The sequence below is a fragment of the Blennius ocellaris genome (genome assembly GCF_963422515.1).
Source record: "Blennius ocellaris genome assembly, chromosome: 14".
In the NCBI taxonomy this organism is placed as follows: domain Eukaryota; kingdom Metazoa; phylum Chordata; class Actinopteri; order Blenniiformes; family Blenniidae; genus Blennius; species Blennius ocellaris.
Window position 1 is genome coordinate 9,844,763 of NC_137663.1, and position 23,879 is coordinate 9,868,641.

Genomic DNA, 23,879 nt, shown 5'->3' on the forward strand with positions numbered 1-23,879 from the left:
GACTCTTTAAGTCACCATCATAAGGAATTATATGTACACGTGCCTTATTAACATTTTGCTCTAAAAAAAAAAAAAAAGAGAGAGAACAAAGCAGCCTCTGTGTGAATCAGCTGGTGTTGGTCACTCATCTGTGAACGCGTGCGTGTGTGCATGTTCATGTAGGTGCCATCGTCTGTGAATGTGCCGCTCTGTAAATGAGTGCAAAGCACTCAGAATGAGAGTGTGGCAACTCCTCGCACGAACTGATAAATGCATAAATCAAGGACGAGCCTGCAACCTTGAATCACCCGATGACTTCTTTGCGCCAGGTTCTCCTTGCCTGGATAAATGTCTCGAAAACATTGCAACAATTAGGCTGTGCCAGGGTGAGGGAACATGGAGATGTGAAGCAACAGGTGAAGCACATCAACAGCTTGAGTGCTTGAAACGTGTTCCTTGTTGTGGTGGTTCAGCTGGTGCTCCCTCAGGCCAGGAAATTGCTGCAGTTTTTTTTTTTTTTTTTTTGGGAAATCAAAATCAACTCCGAGTGAGGATTACATGTGAAAAGTGCCGTCTTTGTCAGACAGAGGGTGGAAGGTAATTTCATGTGCAGAGAGGAAGAGACAGAAAGACAGAGAGAGGGATTTGATGGACGTCAGTGCATCAACAAACACACTCCCACCAGAAAGGCTCTTAGTTGCCATAGAAACGCCAGGAGAGGAAATTAAAAAAGGTAGAATGTAGGAGAAAAAAAAAAACGTGCTTTTTTTCATGGTTTCCTCTCAACATCTGACATATTTTGCACATTCAGTGGGAGAAAATGTCCAAATGGCAGTTTCACTCCATGCAATGTTGTTTAGTGATGACAGTACTCATCACATCACCTCTCATCAATGCTTTTTAAAAAATAACCTTTTTTTTTTATCAACAATTAAACAGGCTCATGTAAAGAGATCAGATGAGGAGAATCAAATTTGCACAGGACATTTTTTTCCTCTTTTTTTTGTATCACAATTTATTCATGCATATTGTGAATTGTTAGATAAGTAGATTTTCTCCTTTCAGTCCCGCTTGTGTTGTAAAATATCAAATAGAGTTAAAGTCATTTGAGTTTTGGGGAAAATTCAAATTCAAATCAAGGCATGAAAAAAAGATCAATGGGTTGGAAACAGATTAGGTCTATACTAACACTAGTACTAATCAGTGCTGGAGATCCCGGAGCAAGACTTTTGACCCCAAATGGAAGGGAGCAGGCAAAACGTATCTCTTCTCTCATTGATATAACACTACTGTCAGATTCAAATCCATGATCCAAATCTGTTCAGTTCCACCACATCCCAAAGCTGCTCCATTGGTCCCGACTGTGGAGGGAATTCAATCGAAAGGAAACCAGTGTGAGCTGATTGGAGTATTGTCATGTGCCTGGTGTGTTATCCTGCTGGGGGGAAGAAAAGGGATAGAAAGCAAAGAAACTACTCAGATTGGCTCTGGTGCTTACACGACACTTATCGGGCACTGAGAGGTTGAAAGTGTGCCAAGAAATTCTCCATTAGAACGTAACATCAACAGCTCTGAGCCTGTGGTACAAGGCAAGAAGAACCCGTGCTCTGATGGTTTTTCTGTCCGATACTTTGTAGACCAGGCCCCATTTATTCAGTCTTCTGTGCATCTGCTTCAAGAGTTTACTTATTATGAGTTCAGATCTAATGAGTAATATGGTGATCTTTGAGCTTCTGCGTGTATGTTTTCTGTGGAATTCCTTGAAATGGTTGCGCATTAACTGACTCATTTCTGAAATGGTCAATGTACAAAGTTGTTCACATAGCTGTCCTTCATTTTGCAGTTCTGTACAGGTCTTCTTGTCCGTGCATATAAGCCTAAACTGGGTTGCTCATGTGATTGTGTGACTTGATATTTGCTACAGGTCTTTGCCAAATTGACAGTACACAGTTGTCTGTGATTTTCTAGATTTATCAATAAATGGTTCTCAATGTTCAGTGTATTTAATCAGATGGAAGCACAATCTAAAACAAGTGTCTTCTCAAACTAGAAGATAATGTTTTGCCCCCCCCCCGCTTTTCATTTCCTCATTCCATTCACGCAGCGAGGAAAAACAAGAAGCTGTTCAAGGTGAAAAATCAGCGGATCCCTGGATCGTCCGAGCCCATCAAGAACATGCCAGTTCCCGTCATATCCAGGTGTATGCCCCAACTGGTGCCCACCATGCTGTCTGTGCTCAAGGCCATCGAACCGGAGGTCATCTACTCGGGATATGATGGCACGTTGCCGGACACCTCTTCGCGGCTCATGACCACTCTCAACAGGCTGGGGGGCCAGCAGGTCATCTCTGCTGTCAAGTGGGCCAAATCACTGCCAGGTAACGAAAAGCTCTTTATGCCGGGTGACCTTTGGTTTGGTGCTGTTCTAGCAGAGTGTCACTGGCTGTATTTTCAGCTTGTAAATGGGATTAATGGAAGTAAAGTGGGTCAAGCCAACTGGTGGAAAAACAAAAGGCGCCCACTTGCAGTCGCTTATTACTTTTAATGTAAAAAAAACAAAACAAAACGCATAGCAGGTCAAAAAAAAAAAAAAAAAAAAGACATGTCCGTGTTAAATAAAAGGGTGAATTAAATGGGTTCATTTTTATCCAGCAATAAACTGATCCTCTTGATACAGGTCAAATTATGCAAAGTAGATGCACTTCCAGTGAAGTAACAGACTTTACCATCATTATGGAAGTCATAGTGTGTCGTCTGGTGGTTGAAACACGTGGCCAAAACAAAGTAGTGGTTTTAATGGGAATCTAAAGATTTAAACCGTAGCCTTTTCCTGATTGAGTGGAATCATGCAGTCAATAAGATTTGAAAAAGGAGCTATTGTTTTGTAGTGATTTCCTTTTTTAGCTGATTAAATCATGGTTGAGCTGACAGCCATTCAGTTCTTGTAATTGGTGCAGTGGCAGCTATTGTGGACGGGCTACATGGCTCCAAATTTAGGCCATACAAAAAAGAAAAAAAAAAAAAAAACATTACAAATTGCTTTTAAATGGCTCCTCCTGGCCGCAGAGATAGATGTTGGCAGCCATGTGATAAAACGTATGACCTCTGTAATAGCAGAAACAGTAATTACAGATGGAAGAGAAGAGCCTTTGTGGCCCGTGAAACAGTTCTCTTTAGAAGCCTTGGCGTAAAGACCAAGGTTAATGTCTTCTCGAATATCCAATTATGTGATGTTCCAGCAACATATGGGAAATGATTATCATAGCAAATGTGTTTAATAGTCAACTGAAATTCTAAACACAAAGCTTTTTAGGCTATTGAATTCGAGCAGGTCACCAAAGATTGCAGTTTTGTCCAGTCCAAACATTTTGGAGTAAAATCAATGAGTCTTATAGAATTTTACATCAAGAGTTCGAGAAACGACGCAAGTCTAAAAGTGTCTGAGGGAGTCTGAGAGTCTGAGAGACGATGGAATCTGTACAAAATGATTCTCACACTAAGATTTGAGGAAGGAAGTCATTCAAGAAAATGTGTCATGCGGTGCAGAAAATGGTATTTGTCATGACATGTCAGCACTACATCGATTAATACAGAGGTTCATAGTAATTAAAAACTAAAACCTTGCTTACTTTCATAGATGCTTTTTCTTTTATTGTTTTTTTTTCAGATTTCATTAATATTCATATTTCTATTTTCCTTTGTGCCTCGTTTTAACTTGTCCCATAGTGAAACTGCACATTTTGTGCTAAACATAAGGTATTGTTGTTGATCACAAGGTGATTTTTGGTGTTTCTATGCTTCTTTTTAAACACGTCTCTGTGTAGTCATCAGCAGTGTTTACAGAGTGGTGCTGTTGTTAATTCTTGTTGTCATGATACGATTTTTGTGCTCCTGTCTTTCTACGATGTAATAATAGAATGAAATGCAATCAGTTGTCGAAACGATCTCAGGCAGCAGGGCTCCATCGCATTGGCCAATTATGTGGATCTGCAGGGCGTGGGAACTAATCGTGTATTGCATTTGAATCAAACTTTTGGAATATTTGTCATATATTCTGCAGCTTTAATCAACAAATTTGATCCTACGTTAATGGGCTATTCTTTTTTTCTTTTACATTTTTCCTCTTCTATTTCACCTTTGTCTTGCATTGCATTGCGTTGCATTGTCTATAAACCAAGTGAGACAAGAAACCACGACAAATTGCTTTGAAAAAATTCCTTTGTGAACTGAAATCCCACATTTTTATGTCGTTTCAGGCAGCTTAAACTAATTTTATAATCACTGAGGAAAACACAGATGAAGGAAAAAAAAATGTAAAGTTGAAGTGTTTCTGGTCACGAGCAAGAAAGCACATGACCTTTAATCGCTCCAAGTATTTGCTTGTAGATTTTCTCTTCACACTCTTAACTGCTGCTGTTAGTCACGTCACATATATCAGGTCATATTGCAGAGAGAGCTCCACCCAATTAAACCATTGCACTTCATTCTGTTTGTTTGTGTGACGGCAGACATGTTTGTACTTGGTGAGGTTATTGAGCGGAGAAATGGTCAAAGGTTGTTGTGGGAGTAGACGGTTACATAACAAGGTCCGGTTTAAAGCAGGTGTAAACTAAATGGTCCTCTCATGTGCTATAATCCTACTATGGCAATAAAGATACATGGAAATGTGTGGGAAGGATCCCAGTTAACTGTGGGCTTGAAATATGCAGAGACCAGTTAGATAATGTATTTTTTTTAGTACAATTTGTAGCTGATGGGCTAATCTGGATTAGGAATGCGGTCTGAGTATTGGGGCTGCAACTCAAACTTAATCCATACTTGTCTCAACTTTGTGATTAAAGTGATTAAAAGTTCCTGACCCAGTGCCTCGGTCGAGTAACAACAGGGCCAGTTGCAGTTCAGCTCAAGTAAAGCATTTGCATTCGGGCAGGCCGAAATGAGCGAAGGACTTGTGTTTACAAATGACATCTCCAACATTTATATGTACTATTGACAACCCATTGAACCATGGAAAGCATCTTACAAAAGGAGTTCAGTTTTCTTCCAGTGTTTTTCTCACCATTTTAATCTGACCTTCGCAGGATTTCGCAACCTACACCTTGATGACCAGATGACGTTGCTGCAGTGCTCCTGGCTCTTCCTCATGTCTTTCAGTCTCGGTTGGAGGTCGTATGAGCAGTGCAACGGTAGCATGCTCTGCTTCGCGCCCGATCTTGTCATCAACAAGTGAGTGCTAAAGGTCAACTGTTGTGCAGCTCTCTCTGCCCAAGGTTTTTTTGTTCATTTTTCTTCTTCTTTTCTCCCTCTGTTTATTTTGGAGCGTCGGTCTTTTGTTTCACACTTAATTATCTGTTCACAAGATTGGCTTGAGTCCGTACCTGGTCAGTCTGACATGTAGAGCTGCTGACTGAGAAATTACAACATTGTGAATGAACTAAGGTTTCACTCCAACCTGCGTGTCCAAGTCACCTTCATTTTTTAGAGTTAAGCAGTCAGCAAAATAACCCAGGAGTAATCAAATGAGGTGGACATATTCTTGTTAAACCTGATTAATATGTTGTATTTGGCTTTTTTAATTACCTAAGCAGACATTTCTTTTTTTAAGAGGGTGTAATTCACTCGAGGTATTTCTTGGTGATCCTAAAGAGAGCATCTGAGCCCCCTCCCACTGCATCTAGTTTTTTTCTGTTAAGCAAAGATAATCACTGTCAAGCTCTGTGTTCTTAAGACATGAGTCTTTTCACCAAATAATAAGGGGGAAAAAAGACATATCCATAAGAAAAAACACAAGGATCAGCCAGGCCACAATGAAAAAAATGATATATACTTATTTGATGTTCTGTTTGTCAGCCATGTAAAAAAGAACAAGAAAAAGGCTCACAATGGACCTTTAATATACAGAATCAGACTATAAGTGCATATTTCCACTTGTATTGCTAGAAAATAAGGCCAATTTATTGTACATCTACTTAGCTGGTAGAGTTCAAAAATGTGAATCACTTTGCAGTTGTTCAGGTATACACGCTTTAAAAAAAATAAATATATATATATATGTTTTGTTTACTTCATAAATTCAACCTGATGCAAGTGAGTTTGTTTGAGTATTCGGAAATTAACATCAAATAGCACTCAATATTTGTATAATAAACAACAAAGCGTATCCTTATGAAGAAGAGAGTGCATGAATTGCAGATGAAGTTTTGGTAAATCAATATAAATCATCAAACAAAATTCTGTGCTGCTGTGAAGCCACGGAGATGTGGTTAATGGACACACGCGTTTGCAAAGCTGAATGAATTAAAGTGTAACTGTCAGCTGATATTGATTGTCCTTTGACAAATGTATGCTTAAAGCAGTCTTTCTAGTTCCGGGACGGAGGAAGATCAAGGCCAATCTGCCATTAGCAATGTTTGATTTTGTATTTTTAAAGCTCAAGTTTTCAATACCTTTTTTATTCATTTTCCAAATCTTGGTGAATATTTGGCCTGTGCACAGCTAGTCTATTTGTGTTTCTGAAAAGCTTAAAGTGTAGTTTTCTGTTCGGATCTACGTTGAGAAAAAATTGTATTTGTGGAATACTACAATATAAGCTTTAAGTGTGTGTTTGTGTGTTTTTTTTTTGTCAATACTGTTTACTCAGACTGGATTTTCCCTTGCACAGTATGTGATTTATGTCCAGTTTGCAAAAAAAAAACACTGACTCTCGGCTTAGCCTCTTCATTGGAAGTAGGCATTAAGAAGGACCTGAGCTATGAGGAGTCACTTCTGATGGACACTCATCGTGGTAAAAAATAGATATGCAAGGTGAAGGAGTTATTGCTATTGGCGCAGTAGTTGGTAAGAAAGAATCGACATCTCTAAGCTCGAGGGTGTGAGTCTGGAAAATGCACCTTATTGATTTTCGAGGTAAAAAGTGATGTGGGCTGCTGCATGTTGGTGGAAGTGAGGTGTGAAAATCCATCACCACTGTTTTCACAGTCCTGTTTGCTCCTGCAGGGTTGAAGCGCATTCCTGCTGGTTTTTTTTATTTTATTAATTTATTTATTTATTTTGGGGGGGGGGGGGGGTAAAATAACAGGATGAGTGAAAGAATGAAAGAGTAATCTGTATGTTTCTCCTGCCTCTTTTTTTCTCCACTCCTCTCTCCACCTCTGCTACGTCTGTGTGTCGTTTCCACCTCCCCTTTTCTCTCTCTCTCTCTCTCGCTCTCTCTCTGTCTCTCTCTCTCTTGCTCTCTCTCTCTCTCTGTCTCTCTCTCTCTCTGTCTCTCTCTCTCTCTCCCAGAGAGCGCATGAAGTTGCCCTTCATGAACGACCAGTGTGAGCAGATGCTGAAGATCTGCAATGAGTTTGTTAGACTGCAGGTGTCCTATGATGAGTACCTGTGCATGAAGGTGCTGTTACTGCTCAGTACAGGTAATATATCACATTTCACTTCAGATACATCACATTCTTTTGTAGGAGGGGGACAAAAAAAAGAAAAAAAGAAGTCAAAATCATGTTTCCATTGTATCAACTCTATTTTACAGTCAAGCTCTTTTCATTGCACTGTAATTTGTCACAGCAGTAGATTTTGTGGAATAGGCACAAATTGCATCATAAATGCAAATTGGGTAACTAAGGAAAACCAGAAATCTGGAAATGAAGTATTACGTTGTTGACTCATTTCTCCAAATCACAGAGGCCAACTGAGCATCTGAAAAATGGGTTACATTACAGAGGAAGTATGGTGGTGGCTCCTTTTTTTTTTTTTTTTTTTTAAACCTTTCCGCAGTTTTCTGCAAAGCAACTCAACAAGCAAGAGCTTGTTAAAGAAGCAACACTTCCCATTTTTTTCAAAATCAGAAGTGTGGCAGAATACAATAAACATGAGTCATCATAGGTGTGTTTGTTTTCAGGGCCTCGATGAGGCTTGTCAGAAACCACAATGGGAATCGGCTGCTTGCAGTTCTGAATGAAAAAAAAAAAAAGGTTCTGTTCTGTACATTTACAATATTTAAATTTGTAAATGTATTTTTGTAATAGATCCAATGTTAGTTATCGACACCAACCAATGCAAGTCTTGGTGGGTTTTTGTTATTTGTTTTATTTACATGAACCCAGGGACGTCAAACATATCTCAATAAATTGCAGGTTGTTTGTATCAGATTATTTTTCTGGATTAAATTAAAAGTGGAAAGGTTTATTTAATATCTCGAATTCCAAAAGGTACTTTGTCCTGTTGTACAGTGTTATGTAATATTATTGCTAGTTCCTCCCATCTGAGATTAAATTGGACTGTATTTGGCCCCTGAACTGAAATGACTTTACCACGTGCCACACCTTTTTAAAGTTCTGATTAAGTGTTGTGGAAGTTTTTACTTCCAATAATTTCCACTGGAATTTAACAGCCAGAAAATGATATTTCTCCTCACGCGGCGCAATTCAGTACAACTTCAAACTCCATAAACCAGGTTATGCTATTCCAGTGAAAGTATGGAACAGAAATACATTTTCAACCAGGAGGGAAAAAAAAGAGAAAAAAAGTACCATAATAAAACTGGTCAAAATGTGACTTTTTGTAAAAAAAACAACAAACAAAAAAACAAAACAAAAAAAATAAAACACTTGGAGCACTTATGAAAGCTTTCCTGAAAAGTCGCAGCTATGAGAATGTACAGTCTGTTCTGTTGTTACTGGTTCAAAGGAGCTGCACAGGTACTTGATCACAGGAGACCGTTCTTCCTTAACCCCTTCTGGCACTCAGAGACGTCAATTAGGAGCAAAATTAAAACTTCTTCGTTGTTTTTTAATGTCTGAGGATAAACTATAGGTTGCGGCTTTGTCTTGCGATGTAATCACAGCACATTCAAGTTCCACATCATTGTGGAAAACTTTATTATTTAATTTACCACCTGCCTTTATTACCGTTTTGTTGAATGAAAATTGCATTCTGTGACTGACTTGTGGTAGTGACATAGAAATACATTTGCAATAAGGCTTTTACAGAAAGAAGTTACTCTAGATACGAATCATGTTCATGTCCATCTACTTATCAAATTTTAATAAGTCTCCCATCAATATTACTGCGTTTCCTGGCCACTTTTTTTAATCAATCTGATGGGATTCGTTCTCATTGAAAGATCAGATTGTAGTGTTTACATGAACACTGGATGAAGGAATACTGTGACGATGGCCGTTGGTGACATGACCCCACATCCAGCGTCACTTGGTGATGGTGGGAAGCAATCCGATGCACCGTTTACATGGACTCTGATCAGTTCATAATCTGGGATATGTGACATTTTTTAATCTGATTGTAATTTTCTATCCGATAGGATAAAAGTGTTTCCTTGATTTTTAATTGGATTGGCTTTTAATCGGATTACTTTATGGTCACTCTAACTGCAGATAGTAGAAGAAAAAAACTGCTGAGTCAAGCTTTTCTTCACTTAAGTAGCTGTTTCTTTGTTGGGGAAAACGATTCTAAGCGAATGAACAAGAAAGGATGCACTTGAGAGGAAAATTACATTTCCATACTGAGCACTAGTTGCATTTTTGTACCAAGGAGCTATTACCATGTGTCCTCCTTAAAAAAAAAAAAAGTGTCAGGACAACTTTGCTCTTTGCTGAGTGAAAATTGAAGTAAGTTTCTCAGTTTCCTAACTGAAAATGAAACAAAAGAAGGTCATATGAGCACTTGTACACTAAATAATCTGTCGTAGAGAGCAGTAAAACCTGCCTGTTTTTATTATTTTGGGTGGGGGAAAAAAACAAGGTCTTATACTTTGATGAACATGCAAAGTACAGAGTCCAGATCACACGTACCTTCCAATGTCTCCCATTTATCTGATTATGTTAACCAGGCGGCGTTTCACTCCCGCTACCACCTTTGCATAATCTCTGCTTCAGACTGCCCCCGGGCTCCGTGCCAGACGCCAGATTGACTCTGTCGTGATCACACCTGCGTATTGCTGTTTTTCATTTGGTTGCATTTATTTATCTTTTTAGCACTGACCAGCACCGTGAAAGTAATTTTCATGAAGTGCGTCCAAACATTTACTGCTGCTCTCGCCTCAAAAAGCACTACTTAGGAGAGGCATTGCACAGCGGCTATCGATGCTACTTTTATTGTGTTGTCCACCGCCCGCAGCCTCCTGCATATGAGCTGGACGCATGCTTCTGTGTATGTTTATCCAATGTCTCCTTGGGGCCCTTGTCGGTGTCCCACACAGTACATTTTTAATTAAGTTTCAGTGCCCTGTGCTTTTTTTTGTTTTGTTTTGTTTTGTTTTTTGTAGCAGAGAACAGGATACAGAACAGACGGAGAGAAACAGCCAAATGACTGATGGATTTTCAGTTTGAGGCAGATGTTTGAATGTGCATTACCAGTTGTTCACATCACACGCTGTCCAGATGGCAGGGAAGATATAGGTACACATCTCTCAGTGAGAATTACATTGTTGCTTTTGGAGGTAATTGGACCACTTTCCCCTCAGTGGTGTTTCACTAAAGATTAATAATCCTGCCAATACCTGCCAGCAGCAGAGATGTGGCAGGTTTACAGACGCGATCAAAATTCAGATTCTCCTCTTGCCTGGAGAATAAACATTTATCAATGATCCAACATGCATCCAACCATCCAACCAGTGTGGCAGTATAGTCAGAACAAGCTTTCTAATGGTACTATTCAACAAACTGTGGGCCACACATCAATTTTAAGCATGTTTTAGCTCGTAAACATCCACACTGATGAATTCCTCTTGTGTTTTTCTTTTCTTTTCTTTTCTTATTTTTTTTCTTGGTGTGTGTAGTACCTAAAGATGGCCTGAAGAGCCAGGCGGTTTTTGACGAGATCAGAATGACGTACATCAAGGAGCTGGGCAAAGCCATTGTCAAGAGAGAAGAAAATGCGAGTCAGAACTGGCAGCGATTCTACCAGCTCACGAAGCTACTGGACTCCATGCAGGAGGTAAATTAATACACGTCATACATGTACTTCTACTTGTCTTTCAAGGACTTTTCGTCGGTTATAGTTCCTGTTGGAAAGCAGGTGTGATAGTTCTATTTAAAAGGAGCTGAGACTTCCCCACATCATCATGCACCATGAGGGTACATCCAGATGTTCCATTTAAATTGGTTTTGAGCACCCGCCGCTCCTGCCTCTCTCCTTACAGTATGAACTAGCCTTTGACTAATCTCCCTGTCTATGTGCTTGTTCCTCTTGTGCAGATGGTGGAGGGTCTTCTCCAGATCTGCTTTTACACCTTTGTGAATAAAACCCTCAGCGTGGAATTCCCAGAGATGCTGGCAGAGATCATCACCAACCAGATACCAAAATTCAAAGACGGAAGTGTTAAGCCTCTGCTGTTTCATCAGAAGTGACTGCCTTAAACTGTGAATCAATGCCTTAAATCCTGCCCTGCCCGTGTACCTCTCCAGGACCGTCAGCATTTGCTTATCCTGCCTCCCTCGACCCACTTTGACCCCCCCACCCCACCCCCACCCCGGGGCCACCTCTAGGAATTCTGCCGCAACCTCCTCAGGCCTCAGCCATTCAGTTTAATCTTGGAACACAATACTTTTGGCCACAAGCCACCTATTCCACTTTTAGGTTTGCAAAACTACAGTAAGACACAATACTGCTGACTTCTTCTCGGCCGACCAAGAAGAGTCTGGCATCTGAATGTCTCTTGGGCAGGGTGCATTATGGGAAATCTTATCTATTTTGCCTCCTCCTCACAACAGAGTCCTCAGATTTCTAATGTTTTCCTGCCATGGCCATCTGCCACTTACTCGCTCCTACCTCCACATTTGTACTGCAGTTTTCAGTGAAAAGCCAACACCTACAAACACCTTTTCTCCCACCACAATGCCGCGCCCGATCTACTTTCCAATGTACCAGGATTAGCAGTTCCAGCTGAGTGATCCCCTGCTCACCTGCCCAGCTGTGTCTATTTGTGTGTGTGTGTGTGTGTGTGTGTGTGTGTGTGTGTGTGTGTGTGTGTGTGTGTGTGTGTGTGTGTGTGTGTGTGTGTGTGTGTGTGTGTGTGTGTGTGTGTGTGTGTGTGTGTGTGTGTGTGTGTGTGTGTGTGTGTGTGTGTGTGTGTGTGTGTGTGTGTGTGTGTGTGTGCGCCCCTCCCACCCTCACTGCACAGAGAATGTAGTTGGGTTCTTCTAAGGACTGTCAACAGTGAAGGAGGAAAAACGCAAAAACAGCAGGAAAAAAAAAATTGGACATGTATTATATTTTTACTCTGGATCTCAAGGACAAGTGAGGATGAGCCATTTTGAGCTTTTCATTCTTCTATCCTCTCAAATATTATTTGCTTCAAATTCATACCCCTGGCCAATAGAAGAAAAGCAAAACAAAACACAGATTTGTTTTCTATTTGCGTTTCGCAGACGGATGCAGAATTCACATGCAAAGTATCAGCAGACACATTCATTCAGCCAAATGTTTACACGGGATATATCTGAGGGAAGATCAGTGCCTTTTTAGTTTCCGAGCTCCTTATAGCCCTCCTTTCTAAACTATGGTTTTCTGCTGAAGTCTGACATCCTTTTTCTTTTTTTTTGTTGTTGCATATTTTGTCTGTTTTTGGTTTTTCTGGCAAATTCTGATTTCTTTCAAAGCAGCCATGCTGACGTTTTTAATGTGGGAAGCCTTTTCTTTCCACTCTGATCTACAGACGTGCATGTAAGGAAGATGGCCAATGGTACAAATCAGAAAACATGAATGCAGTAGAAATTTCTTTGACAATCTTAAATTTCCAGTCATGAAATATTGGACAACTGTGTGTTAAAAAAAGAAACACGTTTTGTGTGTTTCTCTCTGGCGCCCAAGTGAAGTACATTTATTTGCAGCACGTCTCAGACAGTATTCAGTTGTATAAAGTGACAGATAATATCATGAATGATTGAATGCACAGCTTGTAGAAGCTGTAACTGAATGGACATCATTGGAATAAAGACAAATCTATTGTTCTCTAAAATATTTCGGTAAATATGTGGATTGAGTAAAATAGGTAATCTGTTAATAGGATTGATGAAACTCTAAATTCTACCAATTTATTTCGAATGGAGCGTATCTAATCTGTTGTGGTGGTGTAACGGATCACAGTTAAACTGATGGTTCAACTTTCCCTCATGTTTTGCTGTTTGTCGGTTGTTATTTGTGCTGTTACATTTTCAAGTCGGGATGGGAAATGCTGATCATGAGGGTCTTAAAATGATCTTCTCTGCCAGAGTGAAACATTTTAATGGGCTATTTGAAAACACAAGATAATTGGAGCTGATTTAATGCAAATACTTCACTTAATAGAAGTGAATTAAACCTATAGAATCAAAATACGGTGTTTTGATTATTTATACTTTAAATTGCAGAAATGCTTGCCATTGTTATTGGGTTTAGATTTGGGTATTTGACCTTATTCCAGGCATCACTATTTGTGGAAGCTGCCCATATCTGTGTTAAAGCTTCTGGAATTATGATGCAAAGTATCATTAAAAACATCCAGGAAGGATGATTATGTGAATAAAATGACCAAAAGTTCACAAGTCCTGAAGAGCAAGCAATACATTTACAATTTAATAACTCGACTAACAACTTCCTCTTGGGTTTGAAAACTAAAAATCTAAAATCTAAATTCAAGTTTCTTACTCACTGGTCAGCTAGGGTTAAACTCGCTCTTGTTTTATTGCCAATGCCTGAAGCCATTTAATCCCAACCGAGAGTTTTTTGTGATCCGTTACACTTCCAGTAAATTCCAAGTAAATTATTGGGAAACCAGATCAATGTGAGAGTGCTGGATGTCTGTATGTTCCAAAACAGTGACTCAAGTCAGGATGACCTGTCTTCTCATACTGAGATTGTAGCCCAGTGGTTGTTTTTATAAAGGCGTTTAACTGAAGCTCTGCTTGGTTTAACTTGCGTAGCCACACTCCCGTGTCCCTCCTTGGCAAATGCATCAATGTCAAACATGAAATAAAACAATGTTTTGAGGATTGGGATCAAACGGGAATAATGGGATTTAGAATTTCTGAGGATTTTTGAAGAAGGTACTTTGAGTGTAGCAGGTATAGTGAGTATTTGGAGGTGTCCGTCATCTAAATCCTTCACCCCATTGCTATCGACATAGTATTCCTGATAGGGAACCCTTAAGCATAAATGAATCTATGAAAGTATTTTTTTTACATATAATATTTTAGATGACATATACCCTTTAACTTTATCCAAATGTAATTGCACAAACAGGAAGGCGAACTAAAGAAATGCATTGAGCGTATACATATTTGTTTTATATGAGAGACGTGTAATGACAGATACCCATATTTGATAAAAGTCTGTTCTCGGCACCTAATTTTACCTCTGAAGCTCAAACATTTCTCAGAGGAAGCTGCAATCCAGTCCAAATGATTTGTGAATTTAAGCTCAGGCTATATTAGTGATAACCTCACTTGGATGTGTTCCACGAGTGCCAAATGTAATAGGAACATTTAACTCTTTTTTTTCTTTTCTTTTTTTTTTTCCTGGAGATGTGAAAAAAAAAACTTAATCAGTTGTGATCTCACATTATGTGGTTGTTGTAACTTTGCTTCAGGGTGCTAATCTTTAGTGTCACACCTACACCAGCTTAAACGTATTGATTGTTATCATACAATGGCATGTATGATCTTATTTTTTTGTTTGTTTGTTTGTTTTTCTTTTTGGAGATCCACAGAAAGTAGTATTTTTTTTTGGGAGGGGGGGGGGGGGGTTGCAAAGTAAGCTGTAATTTCTGCTAATGTCACCCCAGTGATGGTCAGCTTTTGGTGCATTTGTAATCTGAAAACACGCTCACGGCCAAAGTGTGAGAGTGCAGATGTACGTTGGCCACTGCTGGAAGTTTGATGTGTAAACTATCAGCCCGCACACCCCCGTCACGCAAGAAACACAGCTCACCTCTCCTCTTGTTCCTCCTCGTAGTTGCCAGGCCTCTTTTGCCTAAAATATCCACTGTATAGATTTTCAGCTGTTTGCTCTGAAAAGTACTCATCCCTCCGCCACACATAATACTGAATGCCAGGTAACAGGTTGCCATAGAGACCGGTCATTTGTGTGTTACTTACAGCTAGCAGCACAGCGGGCTCTGGATAGATATGAACCGCTATTCAATCAGAGCCACCTTTTTCTTTCTTTCTCCTTTCCCCCCACCCCATCTTTTTTAGACCAACCCTTTAGCTAAAGGGTTGGTCACGGCAGGGTTGTTTCATGTGCAGTGGAATCTTTCAGCTCCATCCGCTAACTCGGTCTTGTGGCCTTGTGCTGTAAAGAACATGGGCTCATTGCTGCTCACTGTGTGTTGATTATTCTGGGGGGTAAAAAAAAAAAAAAGGACTAAGCTGTCCTTATTTGTTTGGGTAACTTTGCATACATTATTCCCAGCTTTAACGTGTAGATATAACCATATCATTTCTAAATGGCTATAGGTGTATATAGCAAAGCTGACATATCCAGTGCAATGTAAAGAGTGTCTATTATAAAAAAAAATATTTTTACATCGACATACCCTGTATACTCCTATCCATCTTTTAACTTTCAGCTGCACGTTTGCCTTGTGAAAGGGAGACAGAGAGCCATAGAAATAAGACTTCAAATCAGGAAATACATCAACACTAAACAACTATCAGAGCTTTTGGAGATTGATCTATTGTAGAAAATAAAAAAAAAAAGACAATATTTTCTGTGATTTTGGATACATCCGCTTGATCGTCTTTGATATGACTAATTTTACTCAATCATTTTTGTACATTGAACGAGTCAAGAAAGTAAATATTTTTCTGTTTGTTGGTTTGTGTTTGATAAAGGTAGGCGTGTTGAATACATTTAGAAAGTGTAAAACATGTTTGTCTTGTGAAGTAAATGTAAATTCTACGAGTCAATGGAAAAGTCTACATGAAAGCTCACTGTGTTTTTAAAGAAATAAGGAAAGGAGGGAGGGAATGATGGATCATGAGAAGGACTGGAGGAGATTTTTTTTTTCCTTTTGCATTTGTATATGAGTGACCAAAGCAGAGGAGGGGAAAAAAACAAACAGAAGTATTCAAGCAGTTACATTTTGAGTAGCACTTACTATCCAACTTCTACTACTTCTTGTTTTATTTCCAAATGTCTTTTGTAAAGGTGTAGGCTTTGGATCCCATGTATATTGCTGTAAGGATTGACTGGTCACTTTAAGATAGAAAACTTAAAAAAATAAAAAATAAAAAAAAGCAGAATCTCCATGTGAAAGCAAGTTTTACCAGAGCCTGACGGAATTGCACTACCCTCATATTGGTTGATATAGTCTATTTTGTATAAACTACATGCAAATATTATCTTTAAAGATTAAGGGCAGATCATGTTTCACTGGTATATATGGCTCTGGCTTTCACTGAAGTCCGTTTTGTTCGTATTTCAGTTATGTAAATGTATTCCAATGTAAAACAAAACAACAAAAAACCCCAACAAAACAGTCAAAAAATTTAAAATATTTGTTTAAAAAAAATACAATAGTTTGTATTACTTCTGTATTACACCTGTAGTCAGTGTCGATATTTCACCTATTTGATTAAATGTTGAATTAAGTTATCTGTGTTGTTCTTTGACATTCGGTTTGGCATCATGTTGGATGATGTGTTTGTCTGGTTGAAAGTGAAAATTCTGAAGAACTGATTGCTCTTTTGTTCAAACATCTTACACAATAAAGTTTCCTGTTTTTCAACACTCAGCCGCAGTGAGTTTTATTGTTTCTCTCGGATAAGACTCATTGAAACTGGAAATGCTACAAATTGTTTTTGTTTTATTGTTTTTTGGGTTTTTTTTTGCAATAATGCACTGAAGTGCAAAATTGATTCCTTTTAGGAGACATCACTAACAAGATAATTACCACATTACATACACAGTAGAAGTGATTTGACTCACTGTGGAGGCTGGAAGAAGGAATAAAACGAGTGGAAATGGTTCACAAATAAACTTCAACATCTGTCAAACTTGAATAATATCTCATTTAAATCAGGCAGATTCTGGTTGTATTGTGTATAGATGAGCAGTCTGCAATCTGTAGCTCTACATTTACTTTAAGACTTTCACAAATGATGGTGTTGCACAACAAACACTTTCTCAAATGGATTCTTATGTCAGTTTATGGAAAAAAAAATGTACCTAATGAAATTGTAGTATTTCTTCCACTTGAATTTGCTCCTGTCAAAGGGGTGGGGGGTGGGGGGATTGCACAGGGATTGAACTGCAGGTGTTAAACAGTCAGACTCCTTTCATGTCACTGCTGGCAGGATATGGCATGTGTACTTATTTCTCTTAGCCACAACTTGACAGCTCATGAATCAGGACAAATGATAATAATAATTAAAAAAAAAAACTCCAAGAAGAAAGAAAGATGAATTGTGCACGTCTATTTGTTTTATATAATGGATCTTTTAGACTGTCCGATCACAGGCAAGATGTGTCGCATGTGCAACATTTAAAAAAAATAAAATAACTTTAATGTTGAAGAACTTCAAGATATTGAAAGTCGATCACATCATTGAAAAGGAGGCTGAAGTTTTCCTGTTGTGTTGAAATTTGGTGCGTACAGACCTGCTTCCTCTTTTTAAAGGGCTCTTATTGTGCATGCAAAATCCACTTTCTAATGCTTTTCCAAAGGAATTAATGTGTGTCCTCATACACCCCAGAAATGATTAAAATCTGTCATCGTTCTCCCTGGTTTATTAACATTTTCAAAAAGTGTGTTGCTCCAACGGGCGAATCAGAAATCACACACCATATTGTGTCATCGGGGGTTTACCCAATCCCGATCAAGGGAGGCCCTCCCTTTGGCAGCTCTGCTCTGGCACATGGCGCCAAGAGAGGAAGTCCTTCCTTTATTTTCCAGTCCGAATTGAGATTGAGTGAAGAAACGGGATCTTGACTCTGGAAACTTTGGGCATTTCTGTGACTGCGAGATGTCAACAAACACGGGGATGTTCTGCGAAATTTTAATGCTTAAAATGTGTTTTTCTGAGTGTAATTACAAACTTCCTTCAGAAAGGCATTGACAGCGTATCAGAGGTGTACATATTACATGTACATACATATCTGAATTTTTCCCCTGTGGATTCTGGTAGATATATATATATATATATAAAGATAAATAAATGGCTGTAATCTCAAAATAAGACCAATTTTAATGATGTAAAATACAGTGAAATGTACAAAAACACACACATCTATAACTGTGCTTTAAGTTACTTTTGGCCGGTAGGAATTATATTTGACACCTCATTCATAAAATTAACACCCCCCTTTTACTTTACATTTTTCAATATGTCTTCAGCTCCTCAAATTAATCAGAAGAAAGAATCTTGAAGCTGTGTTTTTTTTTTTATATATTTGTCTTTAATTTCGCACGTTTTCACCAAAACACCTGAAAGAGTATTTAAGGCTGTAGATCACTTTTAAATGATACAAAAAAAAATCTGAGCAACAAAGAAAAGAAATGAATTAAGTTAGTACACTAAAAAATACAAAATATAAAATTTCATACTTAAAAAAAAAAAAAATTATACCTTATCAAATGTGTATTTTATTTACAGAATCAATAAATCACCATTTTTTTTTTCTTGAAGAAAGTCTCATAAATAAGAAGTTTAGATATGAACAAAGTAGTCTCATTTCACATTTCTTCAAACTCTCCCATTTCATGTTGGAACAAGGAAAATGTTTCAGGAATCCAACAGACGTTTCACTTCAGAAAAAAAAAAAAGCAAATGTGTTTGTCAATGAACGCTGAAGGATGAAAACATACAGCAGGACCTCGTCAGCAGATTAGCATTCACGCACGAACACGTCATCAATTTCTCAAAAACACATGACAAATCATTTGAGAATAAAAACCATTGCTGTCTAAATGTAGACGTCCATCATCTTCAGATATTTAGAAGTAAAAATGGCACCATCTTTGAAATCCTGCATAAGTGTGTCACACTTTAAAGTATGATTAAAGCATCAGCAGCAATGACACTGCTTTAATTTGGTTACAATATACAAGAAATGTGCTGAACTGCAAACATGACTCAGCACTCCATCCAGTTCTCACTCTAAACTGCCGATTTGCACGAAAATCATTGGAAAGTTTCCAACATTTTTAGAAAGCGCGAATTATGAACATGAAGGAACCCAAATCTGACCCTCTTTTGAACTGTTTTCGAGGAATGTGCTGATCTGCCCTGGAGGAGGAAGGGTGTGTGTGTGTGTGTGTGTGTGTGTGTGTGTGTGTGTGTGTGTGTGTGTGTGTGTGTGTGTGTGGGGGTGTGTGTGTGTGTGTGTGTGGGGGGGGGGGGGGTCGTCAAGTTCAGTCTTGTTCTGGGGAACAGCTCACAAAACACATTTACATCCAAACAGCCAAACCAAATAGTTTCAATCAGCTTCAAAAAGTTTCCCAACTTTCAGCAATCAATCAAACAATAAGGAGGGGTTTCCTGTGACCGTCACTGCCGTGTTTAAACACACACACACACACACACACACACACACACACACACACACACACACACACACACACACACACAAAAGAAGAAAACAGTGACTTGTCAGTTTGAAGTGAGAAAGCATTACACAACAGGAAAATAAAACCTCTCACAGCTCAAAAGTATCAACTCATTTGTACATAATAATTTCTCTCCCCTCCTCCGTCTATCCGCTTTAAATCTCACACACTTACACACACATTCCAGGTTCATTGCTATATCATCTTCCCCGGGACATTGGAAGTGATCCACACTAATCCAATAACAGCTGGTCTCAGCTTCTTTTCTTTTTTTTTCCTCTCCAGTGCAATTCCGGGGTCCCAGGTCCCACAATGCTTCTTTCCTGCATTCTTCCACATCCATTCGACATGGTTCTGCTTGGTCCAGTTTCAGTTCCCAGCCTCAGTCAAGAACCACATTAAATACACCGGGCCACTCCAATATAATGTAAGATTCATTTGAGTGCTGTGCAGTTAGGTCTAATTTTTTTTCCAGTCTGGATTGGTCTACAGTTTAGAATCTTCTGTTTCAGTCCCTCATGTCGGTGCTTGACTATAAAAACTCCACATAGTTCTCTGGTATCAGTCCTGTCCGGCCGTCTAAAGTTCCCTCCAACCAGCCAGGCTCCCTGGAAGCATGAACTGCAGAGACAGAATAAAATACATTGTTGAGACATTTCAAAATATCAGGTGGGAAAAAAAAAAAAAAATCCTAAATACAAGGCATATATATATATATATATATATATATATATATATATATATATATATATATATATATATACAGTATATTCATGTGGAAACAGGCTCATATGGAAATTTAGAGAGAGAATATGAAGGGGGAGGGAATCAGACAGACATATGTGAAGAGGGCAGTTAACAATCCCACGTGATCCTATTCGAGTGCCTCAGATTAAAATATACGTGAGCAGACATTGCTGACATCTCAGAGCAATCGTTGCTGATAAGAGTCTGAGTCTGAACAGGAAATATAAAACTCCGAATGTGTCGGTTTATTTTCTATTTTCAACAACAGCTCACCGTGAGAACGAGTCAATATCTGCAATGATGTTTTTTTGGGGGGGAAGAAGACCAAACAGCTCATCAAGCACGACCACGTTTAAAAGTATATCGAATTACAAACATCATATTCAATTGTCACATTCACTATATGCATACATGTTGCACATATAGATTTGTATTAATGTTTATGTGTAAGTGTGTTCCAGTGTAATTGTAATGTTATAGTTAAATATCCATTAAACAGGCCAAAAACTGCAGACCACCAACAGAGAAGTCACACCAAAGTGAGAAAGTTTAAATCTGTGCAACACTTTGGGAAACAAGCAAAGCACGCTGTGTGTTATTCTGGGCTCGTATGCCCACGGCTGCTAAAAAGCAGAATGAGGTTACAGCGTATGAACCCCGTGGGGAGAGCAGGAACGCTTCATCACTGGCTAACCATGGTGCTGAGAGACCACTTTGAAGGATTACATGTCTCCCAGGTCACATTTTGACCCAACGGGCTCAGATGACACCTCTCTGCATTACATAACCATCAAAAAGTCTTGCTGCTGCTCGCACTATTTAGAGTTTGGGGACAGTGTGTCAACCGGCAATAGCAAGTGACCAGTACTGAGTATCTACTTGCAAGTGTGCGTGCAGTGAGTTAGATTTTCCCAGTAGCTCGTCAGATCAGCTGCTGAGTCAGTGTGAGAACAAGTGAAGCAGCAGCAGTTGCCAAAGCAGCTTTATCATTAAATGTGTGTAAAACCTTGTCTCCATTAGTAGAGTCGAGTGCAATTTGAAATGTCAACAGTGAAGAAGCTTAGATCAAGTTGAAAGGAACCTGAGACCCTCTGATGTTATTCATGATAGAGAAGAAGGAGGTTAAGAAGAAAAACAGAAATGATGTCCTCTCCTCACATTTTGCATGCTTGTGCAGGGCCCTATCCCACATACATCTGTGGTTCTATCCCAAACAAAGCAAACACATCGAGACACCGAGCGGTATTAAGATCTGGGTTGACTGCTGAAGTTGTGCATCTGTTTCAGCCTTGTCGGTTCGCCAGCCTCCAAAACTTTCTGTCAAGAGTCTGGCGAACAGACATCAGTGTTCATTTTAATGCCAGCTGCTTGATTAGAAAAAGGAAGGGGAAAAAAAATTAAAATAGACGACATCGCACATTTTGAATTGAGTCTCCTTGCAGTTAGCGCTCGTAAGTCAACCACACATCTTCTGAGCGTAAAATCAAGTGCATATTTGAATTTGTTCCACATTCAGATTCAATGACAAATGGAACAACTTACGGGGAAAGAAAAAACTAATCTTTGTTTCATACAAATTATCGAGTGAAAAGAAAGAAAAAAAAAGGCTTTTCAGATATGATTCTATATACTTGACGACATGTGAAAATAATTTTCAACTCCTGCACCAAGGCCACTTCAAGTCCAGCAAATTCCCAAGGCTGACTTTTTGTTTTGACAGCAAACAGTTTCTATACACCAGCCCACATTCTTTCCCCTTCCCTTTCTGGTGGCAGAGCCGCAGCCTGACTCACCGTTTTCAAAGATGGTCCCGGCGATGAAGGACAGCTCAGAGTCATGCTCCGCCTTGCAGGCGTACAGCGCCAGAGCCTTTCTGCCGGCGATACTGAAATAAAAAAGAGGGTTAAGAGTGAAATCGTAGGTTCTGAGCTGCACTGGGGAGTAAAAAAAAAAAAAGAATTAATTTACACTACACAAACCACAGAAAGGTCATTATGCTATATGAGCTGTTTTATAACAGTTTTATTATAGTTTATATTGGACACTGTCTTGCATCGGCCAAACACATACAATGTCATCTTATTAAAATCTGCTGGATTCGTTTCAATTTCAAGTTATATTGGTGGTAATTATATTGTTTCCCTCTTTCCACTGCCCCCCCCTCCCCCATGGCAGTTTAAAGTCTTTAAACTGCCATGAGGTTAGCAGCTGAAGGAAGTGATGTCATTTTGAGGGTGCAAAGCAGCGGCGAAGAGGGTCAGCTGTTAGCAGCTTCTGTGTGGGCATCAGGACATTTGAAGCTTGGAATAAGAAACACTGAGATAAGGTGACAGACATTATATGTCTGCAAGGGTTCAGCTGTGTAAATTGAAAAGCGTATACATGACTGCTACGTGACCTGTGGAGAAAGAAAAAAAAAAAGTTGAGATTGCATCGTGGGTCCAAAAGGCTTCATTGATTGTTTTTTTCATTGAGAAGATCAGAGGTCGCATCCACTACAAATTAGCTCCTTTAACTTTGTGCAGTGTAAGTATCTTTAATGTCGGGAGGATCCATAAGCCTTTTGAGTTGTGGAGCATTTTTCCTTGACATCCTCCTTGAGGTCAAATAAGTGATGAGCGTGAATAAATAATGCATTTTTGAAGAGCTACTCAAGTGGACAAAAGCATATTATAGCAGCTTTTATACAATTGACTGAGCAGCACTTGACTGCCTTTATGAGACTCCCCAACACCAACACAAGTGGAAATTAACGTATGGAAGATATAGAGTTCGGGCTGTTTTTCTCTTCTTATATCACTTTGTCATCCACAGTAAAACACCTTTATAGCTTGAGGTTTTACAGTGGGCTTTTACTTCACTGTGATGAGTGACAAGTAATAAATCTGTCGACCAACGATGCGGACTAACCTCACAGGGGACGAGTCGCTGGAGGCAGAAGATGTTGGCTGCGGACTCGAAGGGGCTGAGAACATTGGCCAGGATGGTGAACGAGGAGATGTGGGACTGGGAGATGCCGCACTAGTGGGACACGATCACACAGATTGTTATCACACTTTGGCAGCTTTATTCTATCGATTCAATCTCAAACACTGGTGTGACATGAGGCTGTGACGTTCTTACTTGGTTGGTATGCTGCCTCGACTCTTCGGATTTAGCCTGGAAACAAAAGGAAATAATGAACATGACGAGGTGTTTGATATATGTTAGTGTTAAACTGTGTCTGTGCTTGCATGTGAATTTGTAAACTGTACCTCAAAATAAGGTTCTCTCTGTCTTTTGTTACTCGGGTTTGCTTTTATTAGCACTCGGTACACAATGAACAAATTATAAGTCAGCACGGGAGACCTCCCAGCAAAAAGGAACAAAATAAAAAACAAAACAGCATGAGCAAATCCCAAAACATGCAGCTGTAAGGAAGGTGGAGCTGACTCTGTAATTGTCTCTGTCAGTGGCCTGATGAGAGGTGGCACTGACCAAAATATGTTCTGGCCACGTCCCACCTTAAAAAACAAAACAAAAAACAAAAAACAGTGAAGGATTTGCGGGTATTTTACTGGTTCTCATGCTTGACCAAAGTATAAAGGGATTGTTTCGTTTTGTGGTACACC

At 39.2% G+C, this 23,879-nt stretch overlaps 2 protein-coding genes across 3 annotated transcripts in view; one reads left to right on the forward strand and one right to left on the reverse strand.

Annotated features, from left to right (window-relative positions):
* The window catches only part of LOC308139413 (glucocorticoid receptor-like), a 65,266-nt gene extending 50,586 nt beyond the window's left edge, over window positions 1-14,680 (forward strand). For both annotated transcript variants that reach the window (XM_080508855.1, XM_080508856.1), the window contains 5 exons: window positions 2,084-2,356; window positions 5,060-5,204; window positions 7,263-7,393; window positions 10,771-10,928; window positions 11,189-14,680. In XM_080508855.1, the coding sequence (XP_080364981.1) occupies window positions 2,084-2,356; window positions 5,060-5,204; window positions 7,263-7,393; window positions 10,771-10,928; window positions 11,189-11,341 (860 nt within the window). In that variant the 3' untranslated portion in view covers window positions 11,342-14,680. The remainder of the gene's footprint in view (window positions 1-2,083; window positions 2,357-5,059; window positions 5,205-7,262; window positions 7,394-10,770; window positions 10,929-11,188) is intronic.
* Window positions 14,681-19,318: 4,638 nt separating this feature from the next.
* Window positions 19,319-23,879, reverse strand: part of LOC308139051 (rho GTPase-activating protein 26-like) — a 75,188-nt gene continuing 70,627 nt past the window's right edge. Inside the window, exons 21-24 of the mRNA XM_080508373.1 lie at window positions 23,392-23,427; window positions 23,179-23,289; window positions 22,062-22,153; window positions 19,319-20,142 (exon numbers count right to left, since the gene is read on the reverse strand). Of these exons, the coding sequence (XP_080364499.1) occupies window positions 20,054-20,142; window positions 22,062-22,153; window positions 23,179-23,289; window positions 23,392-23,427 (328 nt within the window). The 3' untranslated portion in view covers window positions 19,319-20,053. The remainder of the gene's footprint in view (window positions 20,143-22,061; window positions 22,154-23,178; window positions 23,290-23,391; window positions 23,428-23,879) is intronic.